Consider the following 25,530-nt stretch of genomic DNA (forward strand, 5'->3'; position numbering starts at 1 on the left):
TAATAATAAAAAAGTTAAGGGGAGTTGCATATTTTAATGCCTAAATGCGAGTGGAAGGAATTTAGTGGCTATTTTTGGACTCGGAGTTCAGACTCAAGATTTTGGAGCCAAATATGGAGCTGTTTTTGGCATTTTCAGAGTCTTCTCAGAATTGTCCTCATGCATAATTGGTCAAAGGGAAGTTTGAGTTTTACATGCAGTAATGGAGCACTTTTGTGCTATTTTTGGCATGTTATGGAGCAATTAAGGTCAATTTTGCATGCAGTTCGTTTTGGGGGCCTATTTTATGCATATTTTGCATATTTTTGATGAGTTTCACATGATATATTTTTGGGTTGATTTTTTAATCCGAGTTAGGATTTTATGCATGATTTCGAGGAGATAGAGGGAGTTTTCCAATTAGCTATCAGTTGGATAGGTGGTTGAGAGCAGTTTTTAAGGGTTTCTTCATAATTTGGATCGATTTTGACTCATTTTTTCCATACATATTTCTGAAATTCAAATTAGGGTTTTGAGCTCTATTTATTGTACATTCACCTCATTATGAGGTATCTTCTTTCGGGCTTAGAATATTTTACACATTGCAAATTTTGAGTTGATTGTAAGAGAATTTTGTAGCAAAGATTTTTTAGCATTGGTTATACAGATTCAGCGGTTCCTTCTTATTGATTTTCGTGCAATATTGCGGATTCTTTTCTTTTATGTTGTGTTCGTACTTCATTAAAGTTATATTCCTTATTGCATGTTAGAATCTCGATACTTGTGATTGCAGGTCTTTGTTTGTGTCCTTATTCTTTTTGCAAAAAATTGGTAAAGCCTAGGCTTTCCTTTGAAAGCCGAAGATTTTGGGTCCTTGCATAGAATCATTTTTGTAGTTACATGCTTGTTTGGGTATTGTGAATCATTTGTATCTTGGGTAATTGATATTAATTAGATTGAAGTTACATACAAATCATCGATGTCACACCTCATTTAAGTTAGTATTCATTATTTTTCATTCACTTCTCATCCCTTTTCCCGCATAAAATTTAGGTTTTAGGTGATCACTATTTAGGAACCGGCCTAGCTTTTGGAGATTCATCTCTCATTTTAGGACAACCCACTACCCGAGAGAGTTTCAATGTTTCAACAGGATAGCTAGATTTTGCATCTTGCTATACGCGCAATCCTGATTGACAACAACAACACAACAAATTGGATGGCCTCCTCCTTAGGAATAGGCTTAAGTGAGAGGTATAAAACAAGTTTGTGCCCCCGAGCTCATGCACTAATCTTCTTGGTACCATCAAAAGGAGATAAGGTAAGGTTTCTGGTTACTAACTTAAGATCTTCATTTTCTTGTTGTTGAGGGCATTTACCCCCCTAGCCCTCAAACTCTCCTTACGCTATGCACAATAATGGGGTGGTAGGGAAAGCATATTTGACATGTTATGGAAAGGCTCACCAGTCATCTGTAACTGCCATATCTATATCCTGAAACTCAATGCCCTCCAATGGGTCTACTGGTATACACTCCTCTCTAGGAAGGAAATGTGGCTGTAAGAGCCTATCTGTTGTACTTGTACATGTTCTATATTGTCTAGGAGAGTCAAATGCAATGACATTTGGTGGAGCCTTGCTACTCCCACAATTGCTGAAACAAACCTACTGTCTCTATCTTTCTTGCCACACATATTTGTATACCAATCTAAATCCAACTTATCAAGGGTATCCAGTAACCTGTCTAATAGCTAGACAATCTGTGGCCGTGTATTCAGGAGAGTCCTAAATAACACTCACTCAGGATCCTTTTGTTGGTTTTTCCTTCTCTGCTGGGGACTTCTACTGTCATCATGTAAATCACCTATACCTTTTGGATCTTTTGTACTAAGATCTACCTGTTCTTGTACTCTCACGCAAACATAATACCATAAGCCTCAAATCAGCCCAGCTGCAAAGAAGTGAACTCAAAACCCTCAGGCTAGCAAGACTATGCTTTGATACCGTTGAAAGCTCCCCAATCTTTTTTTCTAGGGCAAAATTTGATTTATGTTTATTTTTTTTCTCTTTGGCCCGCAGTTCAATAAGAAGTCTAATTTATATTTTTTTTTGCAATATATAATTTTTGTGTGCTTTTTCATTTTTTAAATTTTTTTTTGGAATTTTTTATCATACCATTGCAATGCTTAATGAATGAAATACATATTTGAAACAAATTAACAGCAAGAATGAACACCAAATAAAAATGAATTTTCTGACCTTTATTGCAAACAATGATTTCATAGGCGCACCAGGACTGTATGGCTGCCTCTGAATTACTTATTTGATTTATGTTTATTTTTCTTCTCTTTGGCCCGCAGTTCAATATGAAGTCTAATTTATTTTTATTTTTGCAATATATAATTTTTTTGCTTTTTGCTTTTTAATTATTTTTTATAATACCAATGCGATGCTTAATGAACGAAATATATATTTGAAACAAATTGACGGCAAGAATGAACACCATATAAAAATGAATTTTCTGGCTTTTATTGCAAACAATGATTTCATAGACACACCAGGACTGTATGGCTGCCTCTGAATTACTTAGAAAATACTTAAGAATGTTGTACAGGCCCGTAATCTGCTTCAGATGAAGACAATCTGCCCAACAAGTTTGATGAAATAGTTTTCTCCACCCAAGGATGATGTCAGCCTTGTCTGGAAGTGTAAGGCTAGGTTGGAAAATAAAGAATATCATAATTCTGCCACCAATTCACAGATCTGTATATCTGAAGACTCTGTTTTGATCTCCACAATTCTGATGTAAGATTTCTTCCCAATATTTCAATCCCTCTTTGAGAATAGTTCTGATTTATTAAAGGAAATTGATACCTGAAGAGCTGGGGTTTCGTCCAGCTCCCTCTACTTCTAAGAGTTTTCATTCTTAGAAGCTAAATTACTGCTTAAACTCTATCCAGAGCCCAAATCTGCAAATTTTGTTGAAATCAATCTGGAACCAATACAAAATGAAGCCCACGTCAGTCTTTAATTCTTTTCTCCTCCCTCCAAGAAGTTTGAACTTCTTAAGGGTTTCCTTATTTTATTTTAAATGCCTTTTATTAAAACCTGTAGCTCCTCATAAAGTTCGAACTCCAAGGCATTATTCATCATTATCAAAGTGGCTCCCTTTTTATAAAACTACTTATAACTTGATTCCCTGGTGAGAAACAACAACTTGTTTAGCTGATGATGTTTAGCAAAGTGAAATAAAAAATAAAAAATGGATAAGAAAAGGTGTTAGGTCTCTGAGTTTGTTGTTTATCAATGTGCAAGAATATCTGGTTTGGATTGGTTTGTTGACAATCTTTCACTAGGTAAAACATTATAAATATCAAATAAAGGAAAAAGTCTATGAGACATATATAAGAGGTGAGGAACAAGAATGCTTAACAATCATTGTTTTTCATTCATATACTGGAAAGGTAGAGGTTTGTATATGAACTTGAACATTATTAAATAATAACAGCTAGATAAGACGTACTAAAGTTGCAAGTTTGGAAGTGCACAGAAGCCAACATGATATTGCCCCATGTTAAAACTATAAAGAGTGGGTATGTAGTCACAATTTGGCCTTAGTTTATCTAAGAAAGGTGTGGAACCATGTTTTCTGTTTGTTTGGACGAGCCGTGGAACAGATAGTGATTCTTTGAGAGATATGTAGCTGAACAGTAGTTGCATATAGAACAGCCTAGCGGGAATCCTGGTTTTAGGTAAGTTTTTGAATTGTAATGCATGATTCATCAGTGTGTTTCTGGCCAATCCATCATTATAGAATTCTTCTAGTCTACTTCATTTGATTTATTGCATAGCATGATACCTCTATCACATTATTTATTAATGATTCCCTGCTGCCTTGTAGTAAAATAAATTCATGTAAGCTTCAAAAATAAATGTAATCAAAGACTGGTCATGCTTCACGTACCATTTGTAGATGTTGTAATGATCATCATTTTGTCTTCAATTTTGACATCACAAAATTGTGGTGACACTACGCAATTTTCTCGTGGACTCATAGGTGTATCCTCTATGTTTCAATGCAATTATAAGGTGTAATAAATATAATTTGTCATCCTTGAATTGTACTTTATGTAGCATTATTTCTGCGTTCTTTTTGAAGGTTTTCATCAACTCTATCTCCTTGAATGCTTGCCAAAATGAGTTTTTCTTCTTTGACTGCAAGCACTTGTTTTTTTTTCATTTTTCTGTTTCTTGTTAGTAGTTATTAATCATGTTTCTCCCTTAGGTTAATAGCCCCTGGAATCCCACTCGTTTTGAGCTATCTTAGGCCTCAAACGAAGTTGTCTAACTTAAGTTTTAAAGGAAATGGAGGAGTTTTTTAAGGCTAATAACACATTTTATTAAAAAATCCTCTAAAAGTGGGCTTTTTATTGACAATTATGTAAAATAATACAATAATTAATATGTGAAGTGGATTTTGACCCCCATTTTCAAAATTCAGCTCTTTTTTGTGTCGATTTGACCATAGTTTTTAATGTTTTATTAAAAATAGCCTTTTGAAGTCTATTTTCATGTTACTTCATTGAAAATTGTAGTTATATATTAAAAATAATTACATGAGACACTTAAAATGCATAATAGTAGGGTTTTTATTACTCATTTCATATCATCCGTATACAAATCACTTTTTAAAAACCCACTACCAATAAAACCTAAGTTCCAAATGCATAAAAATGGGATTCTCAAATGCAACTACATATTTTTAATAAAATAAAAAAATATTTCACTTAACATGTGCAAGTGGTGTGTTTATATGCATTTGCATATTAAAATCTTATTATTATAAACCTTTTATGATTTAAAGGCTTTATAGTGGGGAATTTGAACCCATTAACAGATGTATATGCATTTTAAAAGCCTATTATTGTGTATTTTAACTTGAGTGATGACCTAAAAGCACAAAGGTGGAGATTTTTAACCCAATAACATATGTTTTATGTGCATATGAGTTTTAGAAGTTAAAAAACATATGTTATTGCCCTTCTTTGTTTTTACCTTATGTTTTTCTTTTTAAAGCACAAGGGTGGCAATTTTGAGATGAAAAGCACATGCTTTCTACTCCAAAAAGTCCATTAGTGAAACATTATGACATGCTTTTCAGTTTGTGAGGCCAAAAGCACATGTTATTGCATTCTAAGAAGCTGTCTTTACTCATTCCAAGCTGCGTTTTTCATTAAATGCATAAGGGTGGTGATTTCAGAAGGAAAAGCAAGTGTTTTTCATATGAAAAAGTCCATTTTTGTTTGCTTTCCTTGGGTGTTTGAAGCTGGACAGTGATTTGGGACAGCATATGCATGTGTTTTGGATTCTCTCTACATTTGGTCATTTTGGCTGCATACTCAAGGGCAGCGATTTTTATTGTTTTGTCTTCCAAACAGCTCGTTTAGGGCCATTTTTGCTTTAAAACAGCACTTTTTGGCCAATTTTCTTCATCAAATCCAAATGTTTTTCTTCCAAGGTGAGTTACAATTGAGCATTAGATTTCATTTCCAGCTTGCTACCATTCTTTTGGAGTTGTATCTGATGCTCTAGCTGCCATTTTTGGTTGCCATTACACATTGCATTTGATTGGTCAATATGGTTCCTTCTCCTGTGCATTTTAATCCTCTAACTTCCCACGCTTGGCAAGCAACGCATGTTGACTCTAAAATGCATTCATTTTTAGAGGATTGAGTCAAGATTCAAAATCTCTCTCTTTGGTGCAATCTTTTCTAAATCCAAAAAAAATTCTTGGATTTGCTTCAAATTTTGCATAGAGATTTGAAGAGAATTCTAATTTTGCCTTTTTTGAAAAAGAGGTAAGATTTCTTATGATTTTCATAGGGCTTTGTTGTATATTTTTGTTCTTGTTGTTGTTGCAAATCATTTCAGCTTATTTTCAGATTTGCACATGTTTTAGTCTATAATATGTGCTCCTATCTTCCGTCTCATTTTCCCAAGTTGCATATGCAAGTGCCCCATCTTGCTTGCATATGTAGTCAAGATTAAAAACCCCATTCTTGATAAAATTACCAAGGAAAGCAAGTTCACTTTGCAACATGTTTTTGCATCCAAAAAGCCCACTTTCATGCTTGCATACACTTCATCCACGCTTGTTATATCGCTGCCTTGTGACTTAAAATTCATGATGGTGGTTTCGTACACTTTCTTATGATGAAAACATAACAATTTATTAGAAGTAGCAGTTATGCTGTCCATTTTTCATGCATTCTTCACACATAAAGTTTGCTGGCCACATGTGCAATCATCCTCTAAAAACTCATTTTTGGGTTTTTCCACCATATAAGCATATATTTTGAGTTCAAACGCATGCATCTATTTGTTGTCCCAAAAGTTTCTAGCCGTATTCCGTATGCGAAAATTCCAAAATCCATACTTGTACATCGAAAAGCCTGCAATGGACCCATCCATGCTTCAGTTTCTCACCTAAAGCATGTTCTCCATTCATATGCAATGTTCCTAGAAATCCCCATTTTAAAGCTTTACCCCCATTTAAAGAGCTAGTTCTACCTTAATTCTTTCATCCTAAAAGTCCTCCACTCATGCATGCAAAGAAGAAAGGACACGAGGTAAGAATGATCACATAATGGAGCCTACAAGGAAGTCAAAGAATGATAACAAGCATAGAATGCTTTTAAGACAAAAGTGATCAATGAACACTCAACAAAATGATCAAGGATGCATATGCATATTCCAATTCAAGATGTTTTTGCCAAACACAAATACTTCACATTGAGCGTCTTGTAGTAGCATAAACACCAATAAAGGATGATCAATGAACACTCAACAAAATGATCAAGAATGCATATGCATATTCCAATTCAAGATGTTTTTGCCAAACACAAATACTTCACATTGAGCGTCTTGTAGTAGCATAAACACCAATAAAGGTGAAAGATCCCTAATAGATGCCCTTGCTGATCTGTTGTAGTTTTTAAATTAATAAACTATATTTTCCTGTGATTTCTTTGATGGTCTTTGAGAATAGACAGAAGTTGCAGAAGGTTTTGTTTTTGTTTTGTATTTTTTGATAGTTTTCACAATAGTAATGAATAATGAACAATAAACATGAGAGGAGACTGAAAATAAATAAGAACATAGAGCCAAATCAGAATTGCTATAAATCGTACCAGGCAGATTTCTGATTTATAAAGCCAAATAATAAATCCAATGCAGTTCCAAGGAGCTTACATCCAACAATGATGCCAAACTACTGCAAATGGCAGCCGTAAGACTGCAATGAATCACGTCCCAGCTGAAAGAATGAATCAATCTGTAATGCTGAAACCATAAATCTGCAACCTGAATCCACAATAAAGGATGGTGTACTCTATCCCTGATAGCAACGCACACTGTCTGAAGAATCCAACGCCAATAACTGTTGAGGGCTATGTCCCAGCCAATCCAGAACCTGGGGTTTGCGTCCCATATGAGAATTACTCTCTCAGAGCCAATTCACAAAAACAAGTTTTTCAATATGCAAAAGATAATAAGAAATTAGGTCTCCATCTCCTTATATCCCCTTCCAATTGTAAATTGAACCCTAAAGGGAAATTACACTTTTCCCTTTAAATAAAATATAATAAAATAACATTTTCCCAATTAAAGTCGTCCATGCTATAGGAAAAACATTATTAAAATTCCATAGCTGAAGGCACCAAAAAGTCTACAGATAGTAAAAATCATTTATAATAATTCGAGACCTTTCCAACAAGCTATAACACATAGGTGTACCTGATCAACTGAAGCCAAAATCCCCTTATTACTCCAAAATGGTTATATTATTAACCTTATTTTAATTTATTTAATCACCAACTTAGAAAATATTTAAATATATTAAAATATTTTCCAAATGGTCCTAAAAGGCCCAAAATGACCAATCAAACATGAATCTGACCTTGTCAACTGTCTGTGACTGATGCCGGACAAGATGGGTCAACTGGCAGTCCATCCCTAAAATCTAGGGATGCTCCTAAAAAGTAGGAGACAGCCCCAATCAACCAAAATTGAGTCTTAATGACTTTCCTACTGTGTGCACCTCTGAGAGAACTGTCACTGAACTGGGAGTTCCTCCTAAAAAATAGGAGATGCACTCTAAGTCTCCAAAACGTTTGCCGAGGTCTCCAAATGTCTCCTAGACGACTCCTAGTCAATCCTTACAAATCAGGAATCCCTCCTAAATTGTAGGAAACTGTTGGCTACTACTCCAAACTACTTGGGAAGCTCATGCATGACTCTCAAAGCCCCTGGGTTGGTTCCCTCTATGCTCTGTTGGCCTATGGGAACCAGATAATAGACCAACCTTGCTAGAAATGTGGTCACTAAGGAAGGGTAGAAATTGGGGACATGACAGTCCTCCCTTCCCAAAGATTGCTTGTCCTCAAGCAATGTCAATCCAACTCCACAAACATTAGGCAAGTCCATACCATAACCAAGAATGATCCCAGGGTCCCAAGCCATCCTGGAAGGTTTGTAGTTCCATCTTCTAGAAACACTATCCTGCACTGCACCCAAACAAGTAGCCTCATGAAAACCCCCTGAAGGAAGAGCAATCAAATATTGTACCAACTCTGTCAACTCCTCAATGAATTGCTCTTCGAAAGAACCAAACTGGAACACTAAAGGTGGAAACTCTAGTAAGCCTACATTGGCTTCCACATCCTCAACTATTGAACTGCAAATTCAAGTGATTCCAGGATTCCAAATCCACCTCAAAAGGGAACCACCATGCTGACGCTTCGTCACTCTGATATAAATATTAGTGAACCACAAGTTGTAAAGCAATTCATTAGGACCCTGAAGCACCAATGTATCAATGAGACCAGGGCCCGGATCCCAAACCAAAATACCAAATGTACTGAATGAGATGAAGAAGTATCTCAACCGCACTCCACGAAACATACATACAATGAAGTAGACCAGCAAGGTGTGAAAGTGAACTCCCATAAACCAGTATTCCAACCCACATGACTACCTAACAATGCTGCTATAATTCTAACCAGCAACTCGAATGATATCATAGACGTCATCATACCAATTCCAAACAACAAATGTCCCAAAGAAACACTCCTCAATGCCCTCATACTAAATCATGGATGTAGTCAATGCCAAGTCAAATAGTAAATGATTCCAGCTTGGACAGCCACTAGTCCATAAGGAATCGAAGACTATGGAATCACCAATCAACAAGGATACCATTGCCATATCAATGGATGTAGATGACAAACTCGAAGATGAAGTATGTATGCCATCATGAGAAAAACCAAAGCATGTGTCATTTGTACCCAACATTGTAGGATTATCAATTCCTGAATCCCATATCGATCTGAGAAATGTTGCTCCACCCAACCACTGTGCTACTTTGATGTAAACATCTGTATACCAAAAGTGAAGCAACTCAATATGAATCCACTGAAGAAATGCCCAACACATGTTAATACCAAGATCCCAAATCTTTGCACTGACACATCCCTCCGACATGTTGATACTCATTATGTTGTTGTTGTGGAACTGTACCTCATCCAACCAACTAAGAACTTCATTCCAAATGAAGCCACAATTACTACCAACAACCAATGCTGTTAGGAATTCACAAATGAGCCAATCATCGGCAAGGAAAGTTTGTTGAATATTTTTCCAACTCTTCCAAACAACTGCTACAACTTTACCTATATTTCCACAAATTAGTGTGCCTTCATTAAAGGTTGTTAAGTAAATGTTTTGTTTAACCATGTAACCAACGAAGTCCCTTATATTCTGATCTTGAAAGCCCAATGTAATATTTAAAAAGTTTGAATCTTCAATCAAAAGGTACATCGCTACCCTGTCATATGGAAGAGGTGATTAACCCATTGATGATTGAGAGATGTTTCTAATTCTCAACAAAGACAAGCTCTTTGTGGCTGGTCCACTAGGTATGCAACTTAATGTGTCATCAACTCTTGGTAGGGAAGGATCAACTTCACACTCGAACACCCCAACTTGAATGTAACCAACCCAAGGTTCAAAGTTTGACTCATGAGATGAAAGAGAATTGCTATTCAAAGTCAGAAAATCAGAAGTATGTTCATACCTTTCCACAATGTTTTTGCGGTCTTCTCTTGCCTCTCCTTCCAAGGTAGGTGACTCCTCTAAAGGTGCTGGTCCATGGGGTGTGTTCAAACGAATATAACATGTCCCATTAACTGCCTTAGCTGCCCAAAATCTGATCCATACCTCTATCTCCATAACTAATATGTTTTCCATTACTAACAAACTCCAAGGTGTAGTATGCCAAACAAACCAAACATTATCAAAATGCAATATCTTCTTAGTAAGCAGCTTCTTAGTCTCCCTAATCATCTCTTTAAGACAAGATGCTTCATATGATCTTAACAATTGTCCTTCCATTGTAGATGATGCATGACTAACCAAATCATAATCAATAATGTTTCATTCCACACAAATGAAAATAACACTTGTGGCTGGTCCATCAAGTGTGAAACTAATATCATCATTGTTTGGAGCCTTTAAGAGGCTCTTTAAAAGAGGAACGTCATAAACTTCATGATGCAAACTAGACCAAACTGAGTTTTCTAAATCATAACTCTTTTCCTCTTCACACATCTCAACATGCTCTTCTTGTGGACTTACCTCAAGAAGCTCTTCCCTTGTATGCTCAACATCCTCACTTTCTTCCCTTGGAAGAAATAAGGATCTAATGTATGACTCTATTTGTCTCCTTGCATTATCAAGCTGATTGCATCTTTCCTTGACCTCTTGTAAGTGTTGTCTTGCTTGGGTAGCAAGCATCTTGGCCTTCTTAGCTCTATGTGACCATCCATTGCACGTCTCTTGAGCCTTTTTCACATCTTCCAAGGTGGGGTAAACACAATCAAAACCTTTGTGGTTTGAATCCACAATATAAATCTTATGTGCAACACACTTAACCTGAGTAACATCACAGGAAGACTCAACAACCTCATTACCTTCATGTGAAATGGATGATACCACATGACTAGAGCTACTATTGCAAAAATTAGAATAGGGATCAGACCTTGGAGACATGCTTTCAGCATCCCTAATGGACTGATCCATGACTGTAATCTCTTCCATTTTGTGATCAACTTGACGAATCAATGGTGTGCTATGTGTCTCCTCCTGATCTAGAGTTATTTCTTCTTTAGGAATCCCACATGATGACTGACTTTTGTTTTTCATAGGCTACAACTCAAATAATAACACATCTTCATGCCTTTCTTCTGCATACCCTGCAAGTGACTGATCCATTATGGTGTTTTTATCATGAACATGGATAGGTTGACACAAATCTTCTTTCTCAAATGAAAACATATCATCAACTATGGCATGGTATTCCTTTTTTGCAAGCTTAACCTTATGACAAATTTTTGAATGCATGTCAATGTAATCTTTGAAATGAAAGTTCTCCCTAACATATTGAGGAAGAGTATTATACTCCTCAAGTATGCTAATTACTTCCGTTTTCCTGTCTAGTGGCAATGGATTCTTTCTAGAAGAAGATGATGATCCACTAGCATGTCCAAATTTTCTTGACATAGAATCATTGAACTGCTGCAATTGAAGCTTGAATTTTTGTTGTGAGTGTTCCCATTCTTTCCACAGGGTTATATCTCTTAACAATTTTGCCATAATGAACTACCACGCTAACCAACTGAAACTAACATGCCAGAGCAAAAATCGACCCTGTACTGCTAATATGAATTATCAAAACTTTTGATCTAGTACCCAGATGCCTAAATGAATTATCAAAAATTTTTAGCCAGTACTCAAATGCTGAAATGAATTATCAAAACCTTTTATCCAATACCCAAATGCCAAAATCTGTTGTAACAATTTCTCACAAACCCTACAGGCTGACAGGATGTAGACTTTGATACCACTGAAAAATCCCTGATAGATGCCCTTGCTAATCTGTTGTAGTTTTTAAATTAATAAACTATATTTTCCTGTGATTTCTTTGATGGTCTTTGAGAATAGACAGAAGTTGCAGAAGTTTTTGTTTTTGTTTTGTGTTTTTTGATAGTTTTCACAATAGTAATGAATAATGAACAATAAACATGAGAGGAGACTGAAAATAAATAAGAACATAGAGCCAAATCAGAATTGCTATAAATTGTACCAGGCAGATTTCTGATTTATAAAGCCAAATAATAAATCCAATGCAAGTCCAAGGAGCTTACATCCAACAATGATGCCAAACTGCTGCAAATGGCAGTCGTAAGACTGCAATGAATCACGTCCCAGCTGAAAGAATCAATCTGTAACGCTGAAACCATAAATCTGCAACCTAAATCCACAATAAAGAATGGTGTACTCTATCCCTGATAGCAACGCACACTGTCTGAAGAATCCAATGCCAATAACTGCTGAGGGCTACGTCCCAGCCAATCCAAAACCTGGGGTTTGCGTCCCATATGAGAATTGCTCTCTCAGAGCCAATTCACAAAAACAAGTTTTTCAATATGCAAAAAATAATAAGAAATTAGGTCTCCATCTCCTTATATCCCCTTCCAATTGTAAATTGAACCCTAAAGGGAAATTACACTTTGCCCTTTAAATAAAATATAATAAAATAACATTTTCCCAATTAAAATCGTCCATGCTATAGGAAAAACATTACTTTATTAAAATTCCATAGCTGAAGGCACCAAAAAGTCTACAGATAGTAAAAATCATGTATAATAATTCGAGACCTTTTCAACGAGCTATAACACATAGGTGTACCTGATCAACTGAAGCCAAAATCCCCTTATTACTCCAAAATGGTTATATCTGTTTACCGTATAGGTAAAATAAATGATCGCACACAGACAATGAACACGAACAGCAGAATTATATTCGCAATAGTAGATGAATGATGATTTATAATAATCCCAGACAGGCTATAAATACTATCGCCGAACCTTCCCGAAGGAGTTCGTCGGCCATAAATATTCTATCCGCTACAAACTATCTACCGACGACGTCGGCTACAGAATACAGAAACACCGCTGGACCGTCGACTACAGAATACAGAAACACCATCGGACCATCGGCTACAGAATACAAAAACACCGCCAGACCGTCGGCTACAGAATACAAAAACACCGCCGGACCATCAGCTACAGAATACAGAAACACCGCCGGACCGTCGGCTACAAAATACAAAAACACCGCTGGACCGTCGGCTACAGAATACAGAAACACCGCCGGACCGTCGACTACAGAATACAAAAACACCGTCGGACCGTCAGCTACAGAATACAAAATACCACCGGACCCATCCAGTCGGCTAACAATATTATTAACCTTATTTTAATTTATTTAATCACCAACTTAAAAAATATTTAAATATATTAAAATATTTCCCAAATGGTCCCAAAAGGCCCAAAATGACCAATCAAACATGAATCTAACCTTGTCACCTGTCTGTGACTGATGCTGGACAAGATGGGTCAACTGGCAGTCCATCCCTAAAATCTAGGGATGCTCCTAAAAAGTAGGAGACAGCCCCAATCAACCAAAATTGAGTCCCAATGACTCCCCTACTATGTGCACCTCTGAGAGAACTGTCACTGAACTGGGAGTTCCTCTTAAAAAATAGGAGATGCACTCTAAGTCTCCAAAACGTTCGCCGAGGTCTCCAAATGTCTCCTAGACCACTCCTAGTCAATCCTTACAAATCAGGAATCCCTCCTAAATTGTAGGAAACTGTTGGCTACTACTCCAAACTACTTGGGAAGCTCATGCATGACTCTCAAAGCCCCTGGGTTGGTTCCCTCTATGCTCTGCTGGCCTATGGGAACCAGATAATAGACCAACCTTGCTAGAAATGTGGTCACTAAGAAAGGGCAAAAATTGGGGACATGATAAAAGGATGATGTAATAAAAGTTGTGTCTTGTTAGGCACCTGAAATATTTTCATCATGCATGTAATGGAGAAACAAGATGTAATTGAATGTGATAGAATCGTGTGCAAGGCTATAACATGTAATCATGTAACAAGTGCTTTAAGCCTTGTAGCATTAAATAAGTCAAAGTTGGTTAATTAGAGAATAAGTCAAGGTGGTTAAGAGTTTTCCCCTTCTTTCTCTACCTTTCTCCATTCTTTTCCTATATAAAAGAGGGATCTCATTGTAAATAATCATCTTTTAACAATGCAAGAAAATTATGCCAGTTTGTATATATAAAGACTTTGAGCTTAGATATTAATCTGAAATGCTTTCAATAAAAGAGGCAGGTTGGTTTGAGACTTTGTGCCAAACTAACCTGTTATGTGGCGATATTTTCTTGAATTGATTGTATGTTTTAATGTTTTGTTCAAGAGGTATTTTTGATTCAATTGTGTAGACTTTGAACTGCCTATTGCATTCAAAGCCAATTTGAGCTTTTAAAGACTTTATGTTGTAAGAGGACAAATTGATATAATTGGTAGTGGCTGCAATTACTTAGAACTGACAACTTTGAGCTTCAATTGTAGGTAATTTTATTAAGTCCAAGAGTGTTCAGTAATAGACTTTGTGCCTTACTGGTTATTCTACTTAAATTCCAATACAAAATAATTGCACAAGACTTTGGGTTCTTGTACTCATTCCACCAAAATATAAAAAGTGAACTGTTTCCTCTGGTGTTGTTCTTATGTCAATTCTAGGGTCACTGGTATTATTGTAGCATTACAGCACTTTTTTTTTAAGTTGGAAAGCAGTAGTTGTATGCGAATCATTCTTGTAAAAAAGAGGAATTGATTAAGTGAACTGTTCTTTTTGTAATTCTAGTTAAGTTGTTAAAGCCGCCTAGGGTAAGAAGGGAGCCTCCCCAATTTCTAAGATGAGAGATTTATCTCACTAAACCATTGCCTAAAGTCACATTTTGTAAGTTGTAGTCTTAGTGACTTACAAAATTGTTAGCCAACATATCCTACTTATAGTTTGGCCTAAGCCAGTTCAAAATGGGATTATCCAGTGCATCTTGTAAATGCCATTTTGAGAATGACAAAAGAAAGCTTACTTGTGATCCACTATCAGGCACATTATAGATTCTAAGAAATATTTTGGCATCCTTATCTGTGCATTGATTCATAGATTAATATTTCTGAACTGTTTTTTGTTTATTTGTAATGTTTTTTTTCGACTTTTGTTGTTATGAGAAAGACCAAGACCTTGACCATGTTGTAGTCGATAGCTTATCTTGAAAATATTAAACAGTAACTGTGTAATCTAGAGTATTATTCCTCTTTTAATCTCTTCTCTCAAATTTGCTCTGTCATTTGTGAAACCCATGATGAATACTGAAGGTAATTAAAATAATTCTATTGCTCCATGGAAAGCCTTCTAAAGCATCGTTCATTCACATGTGAGATAAAACACTGTACTTACAGTCTTCAATTTATAAGTTGAACATAATTTTTAAAGGGAGCACTTTTCATGTGCAAGTGATTCTTCCCAAAAATCACATGTCAAGCTACATGAATATATCATATTCCTTAAGTATTAAGATTTTTTTTTGCTTTGCACTCTTATTTTATTATAGTATAGGTCTGGAAATTAGGATAATATTTTATCAATACGTCTTTTGATATAAGGAAGAGTTATTATGGCCACTAGGTAGATCTGATGATGGCATAACTACAGCGTGCAGGAGTAAAATTTCCACAAAATTTGGATAGTACTTCTGTGGCGTTGGAAAATCAGGACACACAGTCAAGCCCTCTGAATGCTCAATCTTCCACTTCTCCAGATTATGGCACCAAATTTGCTCAGGCATCAACAGATTCTAATCTTCCAGGACTGAAGTAAGCACATTTCCATCGAATCCTGTGAACTATATTTTCATTTTCTTGCATCTAATGGTAACAAGATGTAAACTATTTATGTCTGATATGCCAAAGAAGACCCTTATGTATTCTGTTTTTTAGTGGTGTAATATTCTTAGTCATCATATAATATTTTGAATCAATCTAGTCTGTATCTCTTCTACTATAAAAAGGGCATTGTGAGTTATTGTGAATATCAGTTTGAGTTTCATTTCTATAGGGAGGAGCATTCTTTTGTCTGTCTTTGCTCATTTTGTTTCCCAGTTTTGTCAGTTCAACCTGGATTGCTTATTGTTTTATGCAAATTGAGTTTCAAGACCAGATCAGGTCAATTACAAGTGGTATCGAAATAACGTTTTGCTAATTTTAATTAATTTGAAGGTTCTTGTGCCATCAACAATTATCTTCCGATAGTGGCTATTGTCTAATTTTCTCACTATTCGCTCAACATACATCATCACACATGGCTAGTGTTTACTTGCTTCTGATTAGGTTCATACACAGCTATTATTTACTTGGTTCTGCTTAAATTCCTCCATTTATTTCTTGTTTAAATTAATTCTAATCACTCCATGCCATTTAGGATCAAGATCACCTGAGATCTTGGGCCTCTAGAACACAAACACTTCTTTCATTCCACTTAATAAGATTAGAGTCATTGGGCCTCTAGAACACAAACACTTCTTTCATTGCACTTAATAAGATTAGAGTCATTAGACAATCCCATGAAATGACTAAAGAATTGTATGATCTAAAATTAAATACTTGAGTGCATTCGGTGCAGTGGTCTTGTCATAAAGCCTACAGAGGAGAAATGGGGAGATTGATCTTGGTAGAGAATGGGGACACAACATCAAGATTTGGTATAACACGGTTGAAAAATTAGCACTTCGCACTCAAAGACCAAACACCATATTTGTATTGAAAAACCTGAGATTATTGCTAAAGGTCACCTTTTCGAAAGAAGACTAATAGAAGTAGGCAAGGTTGCCAATTCTTCAGTTTGTAGGTTTTCAACTATCTCCTTTGACATCAATGACAACAATTCAACAAATTTTATGTGTGCCATTTGAATTTCAAGCATGTCACATCTTTTATCTTTCTTAATTCTTAGATGCAACAAATAAGTAGATTCAACAAATCTAGAAAGTAGTGATAAAATTAGAAACCATAGTAGAAAATATGCAAAGCCAAATGGGAGCCTGGAAATGAACAGTTGTTCGTATTAGAATAATATCTCAAAATATCTTATTTATTATTCTTTTAATGGTCAGTATTGTGTATCCTGTAAATTCTTTCGTTACTAGAATGTTTCAAATAATGTTATCTTTGTAAACTATATATGAGCATCTAGCTCATATTTTTTATTGACTATAATGTACTAACAAAAAAGTACAGCTCTGCAACCTTTACAGCTTATGTTCCACATCTCGAATGTTCATATCTGATTTAAATCACATGTTCATATTAGAGCAGCATGGCTCTATTCATGTAGCATACAAAAATTGCCAAAATACATTCATTGTGATCATTCTACCTTGACATCATAAAGACAGTTAATCTAGTACATCTAGAAACTACTATAGACCATCCCTGAGAGCCTGGGTGAACAACTGTGACCATCATAGGTGGCAATATTGCTACTGGAGTTACAGAAACAGGAGGTCTTCTGTTCTGTTTTCCTGAACAAGTCTTCTGGTTTCCTTCATTGCTTGCTCAAAGGTAGATGGTATTGAAGGGTTCGTCTGTTATGTACCCGAATTTTATTTCTTTCTTCAGCATGGTAGCAGCACCGTCTTGCAGCAATTCTTTGAACCTTTTCTCCTCAATTTTTAGCACTAACATAACCTGCAAGGATATGTTATAGTAAATGAGTCTCCTGAGAGACCCAGTAAGATTTCTAGAGACACCAGTGAATATGTTATCATTTCTTTTTTTTCCACAAAAGTCATAGAATTTCAATTGAAAGTACAGACCAGAAAAGATAGCATCTAGCTCATTCATTAATCTATCCCATATTTTACCAATTACCTTGTTATATGGTGTCAAAGCCATCTTAAAACTTTTTGAAAAAATTATAATTTCTTTCTGAAATCATTTGTTCTTAAAAGTTTCGACATTATTTTGGTGTCTAGGTGTTTTTGTGGTTTCTTGCTTGTGCTTCACGAGCCTTTCTTGGCTTCCTGACTGTGTTTCACTAAGCTCCATTTCTGTTTTTTTGTGACTTCCTTTCCATTCCCATGACTAGCTATCTGGTCGTTTTTTTTGCAATGACACCCATTCTCAGAATATCTTATTTATTATTCTTTAAATGGTCAATATTGTGTATCTTGTAAATTCTTTTGTTACTGGAACATTTCAAATAATGTCATCTTTGTAAACTATATATGAGCATCTAGCTCATTCATTATTCTATCCAATATTTTACCAATTACCTTTGTAATATGGTATCAAAGCCAACTTAAAACTTTTCGAAAACCTTATAATTTCTTTCTGAAATTATTTATTCTTAAAATTTTCAACGTTATTTTGGCATCTAAGTGTTTTTGTGTTTTCTTGCTTGTGCTTCGCGAGCCTCTCTTGGCTTCCTGACTGTGATTCACGAAGCTCCATTGCTGATTTTCTGTGACTTCCTTTTCATTCCCATGACTAGCTATCTAGTTGTTTTCTTGCAATGACGCCCATCTTTGCTCGCATCTATAGCCCACAATCTCTCCTCTGCTCCTCACCTGATTTTTACAATCATGTTTATGAGTCATTTCCTACTTTCAACGACATATGTTTCTAATTGTACGTGGATTTCCTCTACCCTATCTACTACAGGGTCAAAGGGAGATTCTACTACTAGTTTAGAGGGACTCAGTCTCTTGCATCCTTCTTCAAGTACATTGACCTGAGGTGCCTTGCACTCTATCTTTTAGGAGGCCTTGAGACTTTGAGACCACTCGCTACAACATAAATTCCTCGCAAGACAACACCCCAATTGGGTCATCACCTCTTTCTTTTCCACAATTTCCCCGAAACGTGGTACCAAGCGACAACTCAATCCCCCCACTGGGCATCCCAGATTTGTGAGACCTCGCAAGATTCCCACACAACAAAAACTTCTTTCGTTTTCCTCTTCATCAAGAGGTCCATAGAGATGGCACGGGGTTCATCCTTGCCTCATGGCCTATCCTTCAGTTTTGGACTTTTCCTCAATATTTCAGAGCCTTTAGTGGTTATTGGCTATTGGTTTTTTTCTTTCTTAGTTGTTTAGTTTTTGGTTCTCTTTCCTGAGGCACCGTTGTTTAGTTGTTGGTTCTCTTTCCTCAGGCACCATTTGGTGCTTCTGATGTAGTTTGGCCTTCTTGGTTCAACAGTCCCTTAGACTCTCTTTCTTGGACATTGGTAGATTTGTCTTATCTTATTGACGACCTTGGACTCTCATTTTCACCCATTTCTAGGTTGTTTTTCCTACAACCTAACCGCTCGTGCTTCTCATCTCTGCTTACAATGTTGTCTCTAAATTTTCTAGGTCATTTTTTATTGTTTATTGTTCCAAAACAACTAGGTTCTATTTCCATGAGTTTCTTCTCAAACACGACCCACTGTTTTTGGTTCTCTTTCTCTGCAAATCGATGCCATTTTCAACACTCATCCTTTTTGCTCAAAGGTCATCATCCCCTCCCAGGACATTGTTTTTGTTGGCTCTACTATTTGTAGACAAGATCTAAAGATTTTAATTTACAAATATCAACCCTCTGTAACTATTTTTTCGCCTTCTCTTATAGTCAACTAAGGATTTTTGCAGTAACCTCTATATTTTTGTTGGTTTGAAATTTTGATTATAGATTTTTGATGGGTCTTTTGAGACCTTTTTTTGGGTTTTTGAATTTTTTTGGGTCTTTCCACAATTCTTAGGATTTGTGCCCAGAAATCAACAATTTAGTTTGGAAATTTGTACCTTTTTTCTACATTAGTCTCTTTTACAACATGATTTGCATGCGTTGATCATATTCTTCTTTGATATTCATGTAGTCATTTAGTTAATCACCTTTGACCTCAATTTTCTACAACAGCATATCTGATAAATATTCTACTTGAGGGGAGTCGGAAATTCAACGATGGAAACTACAATACTTGGAAGCAACGTATGATGAGGATTCTTGAATACATATTGTCTTGGCAAAATTGTTTTGGGAAAGACTAATTGTCTTGAGAGAGTAAGGAAAGAGAAGGATAGATTTGATGAGCAAAATCGAGACATTGTTATACTCATCAAGTTTTTGGTCACTGATGATAGGCTACAGCAGGTTCCTTTTGGCAAAATAGCTGCTGATATTTCAATGCATCTCAAAAGCTTGCATGAAACCTCTAGTAAGAGTGGTTGTGTGTTCTTCTGAAAGAACTTGCTTTTCTCAATCATGATAGATGAACAAGTGTCCTTGCAAGATGATCGCAATAAAATCAAAGACATTTGAGGTCAGTTGGAAGCTATTGGACACAAAATGAAAGACGGACATGGTGGTGATCACCCTGAAGAATCTACCATCCTCCTATGAGCACATTGTTCAAATTCTCAACATTGCTTCCACTCATTCTAATGTTTCCTTTTACGATATCTGTATAATGCTTCTATAGCAAGATCATTGGAAACAACAATTTAGCATTACCAACTCATCTTCAACTAACTCTGTTCATAATGACAAGCAATTGTCTGTTGTCTTAGTCTTCTCAACAGAATCCTCTTGTTCAATCACTAGAAAACCCAAAGAAGAAAAATATTTAGTGCAACTACTACCATAAGTTTGGTGATATGAAGTTTGAGTGTTGTACAATTTAGTTCATAGCCTAAAGCACATGCTACAAAACACATTGAGGAGGGTGAGTTTTCCTTGAATACCTTCATGGCTAAAAGACATGCAGAATATGTCAAATCCTCTCTTTGGTACATTGATTCAGTTGCTTCTCGCCACTTCACTCACTGTCAAGACTGGTTCACAGATTTTCAGCCAGTCTCAGTTTTGGTCTTTTTTTTGGAGAAGAGTACACCATTGTTGGAAAAGGCAATATACAAATATCACATGGCAAAAGGAAACTTATGTTGTTGGTGGATCAACGTCTTCCAAATTAGAGAATCTAGCACTCGAACTAAGTTGCTAGAACAAGTTTGCAATCTATAACTACCCTTGGAGCTTGCTTCCTTTCCACCAATGGGACTTTTCGCTATGGATTTTTAAATAATGTAACTACTAGTCAATCTAACGGCATGATTTTGTACTAGAAGCTCTAGTCAAATGCTTATGTTCCTACATATGCCTTTGATGGTGTTTTATTTCAATTTGTGATTGCCCTACCCCCTACTATTGAAAGGGGAAAGGGAAACCGGTCCATCCACTCCAATGGGTTTTAAGGAAAGGTTCACTCACTTTGGGTATGCCCTACCCTAATTACAATTTAGGTACTTTTTACTTTTTGTTGATGATTTCAGTTGTAAAATGTGGGTGTGTTTCCTTTGTAGAAAATCATTAAGTGTTTGTTTTGTTTAAAAAGTTCAAGGCATTTATAGAAAAAGAGTTTGGTCAACATATTGCTACTCTGAGAACTAACAATGGGGGAGAATTTTGTTCCTCTATGTTAATGTTACTTAGTTTCGGTCGGATAAAATGTGTTGAAGATATTTGTATATATGTGAGATATATACTTAATTTGTTTAATGTTTTATATATATATATATATATATATATATATATATATATATATATATATATATATATGTTTTATATATATATATATATATATATATATATATATATATATATATATATATATATATATATATATATATTATCTTACTCTAATCATGAGAATAAGAAAATGTTATCAATAGCTAATGAGAGTTAAAGAGACATGCCTCTTAAAATCATATACATATGCTTTGAGAAAGTAACTTGAAACACAAAAATTCTACAATGCTATTACAAGTTACACCATATCTGGATAACCTGAGAAAATTTAACATGGTATCAGAGCAATTCGCTTTGGGGTCTAAAAATGGAGAATGAAATTAAATCTATTGATATTTGACTGGGTCAAAGATGTATGGACGCCTCTATTACAACGTTGAGTATATGTTGCGTAGGCCTTGTGTGGATCTCTCAGCCATGATTTTATTAATGACTGCAGACAGAATTAGAATTTGATATCCACAATCAAAATCATATGGATGCTATCTACAATCCACATAGGAAGCATTACGTCCTATTGTTAAGCGTCTTATCTTGAGAGCACTCACAACTCTCAAATATCACATATCGAGTGGAGAAATTGTCAAAGCCTGACACCACAAGCAAATAATATAGATGGAGTGTGGAAGAAACGAGAAAAGAACTTTCAACACCAGGAAAGCAAAGAAATAGTTATTTAGTTATAAGTGATATGATCATATACATTAACAAATGGTGGATATGGTAGTTCTTAAATCATTGTTATAGATTGACAATGCACGGGCTGCTCAAATGAGCTGGTCAAGATTGGAATCAACTTCTCTGTGCACCTTGGATCCTCTAGGAAGAAAAACAAATTCATTTATGTGGCTTAGTCATGTAATCTTTTGAAGACCAATGTGAAGTTCATATACCTGTTTTGGCAGCGTCCCATCAAGATTTTTGGGCTTGTATGTTTGGACGTATCCGGTGTTAGCTTCACTAACTATGTGTTCTTTGCCTTGGGTTAAATTGATTCATTGTTTATGACTGCATGTGTTTTGTTGACCGGTAATCTCCTACAATTCTTCTAGATCATGCACAAACAGACGAATATTGGTGGCATTTAATCAGATGTCTTAGATCCATATTTGGTGGATAGTTTACACTGAGACATTCATTTTCTTGTGCCTTGCGTAGAATTCATAGCCCGGGTTTCTATTTTCATGTTTGCAGACCAGCAAAGTACATTCTTGGTAGATTTATATTTTGGTGGCCATTATCCTTGGCATTTTCTTCAAATCTCTGCTGCAACAAACACAGTGATTGGTTTCTCCTTCATCAGTGGTGTAAAGTAGTAAACACAACATTATTGGCAACTTATTAGAGATTGGTAAATGCAAGTGAACTGAAGACGACATAAATCATCATTGAGGCTTGTTTCATTTCTGGATGGTCATTCCCTTTTGATGGAAACAAATTGGTTTTTTAGGCTACAATGTGAAGACATATCATTTTGTTCTTGAATATTGACATAAGAGAACTAAGGGGTTCCACTGCAGTAAGGAGAGGAACATCGATGTAGTGATTATATCTGTCGGTTTAAATATTATGATTAAAGAAATATTAGTGGGCATTCTGAAGGAGGATGTATATTATTGAATTGGTTGAAGTTCCATGTATATTTAGATGCTCGTGCAATTATCTAAGCATGATATCCTCTACTTTGCTTCTATTCTCCTGTCTACAAGTGGCAGAGAAATATACCATTGGGTATTCATAAAATGCTAAAGGGAGACATTCGACTTACCATGTGTATTCTCTAGTCTTTCCACTTACTATCAATAGTATACTCGGGTATGCATTCCCTGTTATAAGCCACATGAATGTTAGAAGTGGTATTTTTTCATTGCTAATAGTTTAATATTCTTCATTGGCATTTTGTATCCTCCATGGGGTTTAATTAAATCCCTAACTATCCCATATACTTCTAAGTTGTTGGCACAAATCGGTTGGCATATGCATATTAGGGGGTATTATTGTTATGGAGAGAAGTAGTGGAATTTTCATTTAAATATAATAATTGGAAAAAGAAATGTCTCATATATGACTATATTAATGCAATGTATAGCCCACGTGATTGGGCAGTCGAATTTCTGTACAAGTCATTGAGTTTTGTATTCTGGCAAAAAGGAACATTCACCTATAGCATCTATCCTCTTGTGAAATTCTATCAACACCATGGCTGATGGGTCCGATGTGGCTGGGTCATGGGCAATCTAAGGTGGTTGCTAAAGCCTACCTTTAGATATGGAACTTGGTAGGGAAAAGTTGACTATGTATGTGAAGATAACAATCTTGATGAATATGTTGACGCATCTACGATTTCTATGCCTACAAATCGTGGATGAGATCACAATTGCCAACATTACTATTCGTGTTGACTGAACTTTGAGACATTTGTTCGTTGAAATCGACATTTGAATGGTTCAGTTCATTGAATTCCACTACAATATACCTATATTAATGTGAGTTTTGTCTAATAGTAGCAGAGACCAGATGATGCACCGTTTTGATGAAACACTACAGTTGTATTTGCTTGTACACAAAAGTCTTCATTCGCAGGAAATGAATTTTGACAAGAATAGAAAAAGACAATACGATATTTTGGAAAGTTCACTACAATATGGGAGTGAATAGTGATTTCCAAAATAATGATATATATATCTTGAATCAATGAGTTGCTAATAAATTCATCGATATATTTATTGTTTTCTATCAACTATACTTTCATCTGGAATGTTCAAGCTAGAAAGCATCCAAACATGTCCCGACATGACTCAAATATTTCTACAACAGAGTATAGGTGTATTGAAAAGAAGAACAAAAAGAAGTTTTCCATATTGGATGTGATGCAAAACTATTCAACAATATAAGAATGGGAATTCCACATTGTGAGGGGAATAATAGCCAATGTTCTATTCTCATTGTTTGGCAAATGCTTAAATGGAGGCATTCTCTAATTTTATGCATATGAACCTTCATTGGAACAACTTATATCAAGCATGTTGATGTGAAGATAAGTGTTTCTTAACCTTGAGTATTACATTTATCTACACATTGCAGTCTCTCTCTTATTTGTATTTCTACACATACTATAAAGTGCTATCTGCCTTGATCTTTTCCTTTGTGTCTATGGATGTTCTTGCAAGAAAAAAAGGTTGGTACTTTACACATGCTGCCAAATATTGTGCAGAACTCAATCTTATGACAGTAGCTCCAAAGAAGTTATGATTTAGAGTTCATTAGTCATTTGATAATCATGCTAGATAAAGTGAGGCTCTTGAAGCGAATATTTATGATTATGAGTACCCTTATATAACAAGAGGGAGTTTGCACATCCGTCAAAGAGGGAGCATATAGATGATATTTTTCAGTTTGCTTCCGAAAATCTGTCATATTGGTTCATCAAAGTAGACTATGCTGAGATGGTTTCTCTACCAATCAAAATATTATTGCAGTCAAAACGAGTATGACTCATGGGATAAAGTTTCATGTATGTAGGCTGGAAGGTCTCATGCTATCAAGACACCTATTGAACTAGGGAAGCATGACATGACTTGCTGCCATGAGGTTAGAAGGATGATAGCAAATTCAAAGGGATTCTGACACTTCATCAGAGACAACCTTGTACGAAGAGGTTAGAAAAGTTGATATCAGACTCAGAGGGAGTTTGAGACTTTATTGGTAACCTTGGCAAGGCGGTCAAAAGTTTAGTGTTTCCTTGTGAAGAAGAATTCCCAAGTGCAATCTTTTGTAATACATTCTTGTCTATGAGAGATAAGTTTGAGGTGAAAACCTTATTCTCTGATATGTTTCATGGTGGATGTCATGACAACACCACATGACAGTATCCGTGGTGACTTCATGTAAACTTTTGACGCCATGTGTGTATGGGCATGTCCCCTGTGTACATGACAAAGTGATGACTTC

The 25,530-nt window shown here is 35.7% G+C and overlaps 1 protein-coding gene across 3 annotated transcripts in view; it reads left to right on the top strand.

The window, feature by feature from the left end:
* The window catches only part of LOC149555448 (TOM1-like protein 4), a 171,652-nt gene that overhangs the window by 115,431 nt on the left and 30,691 nt on the right, over positions 1 to 25,530 (top strand). For all 3 annotated transcript variants that reach the window (XM_089829510.1, XM_089829508.1, XM_089829509.1), the window contains one exon: positions 15,669 to 15,829. In XM_089829510.1, the coding sequence (XP_089685636.1) occupies positions 15,669 to 15,829 (161 nt within the window). The remainder of the gene's footprint in view (positions 1 to 15,668; positions 15,830 to 25,530) is intronic.

Source organism: Cupressus sempervirens, chromosome 5 (assembly GCF_028749045.1).
Source record: "Cupressus sempervirens isolate cs-2001-9-10 chromosome 5, ASM2874904v1, whole genome shotgun sequence".
Classification (NCBI taxonomy): Eukaryota; Viridiplantae; Streptophyta; class Pinopsida; order Cupressales; family Cupressaceae; genus Cupressus; species Cupressus sempervirens.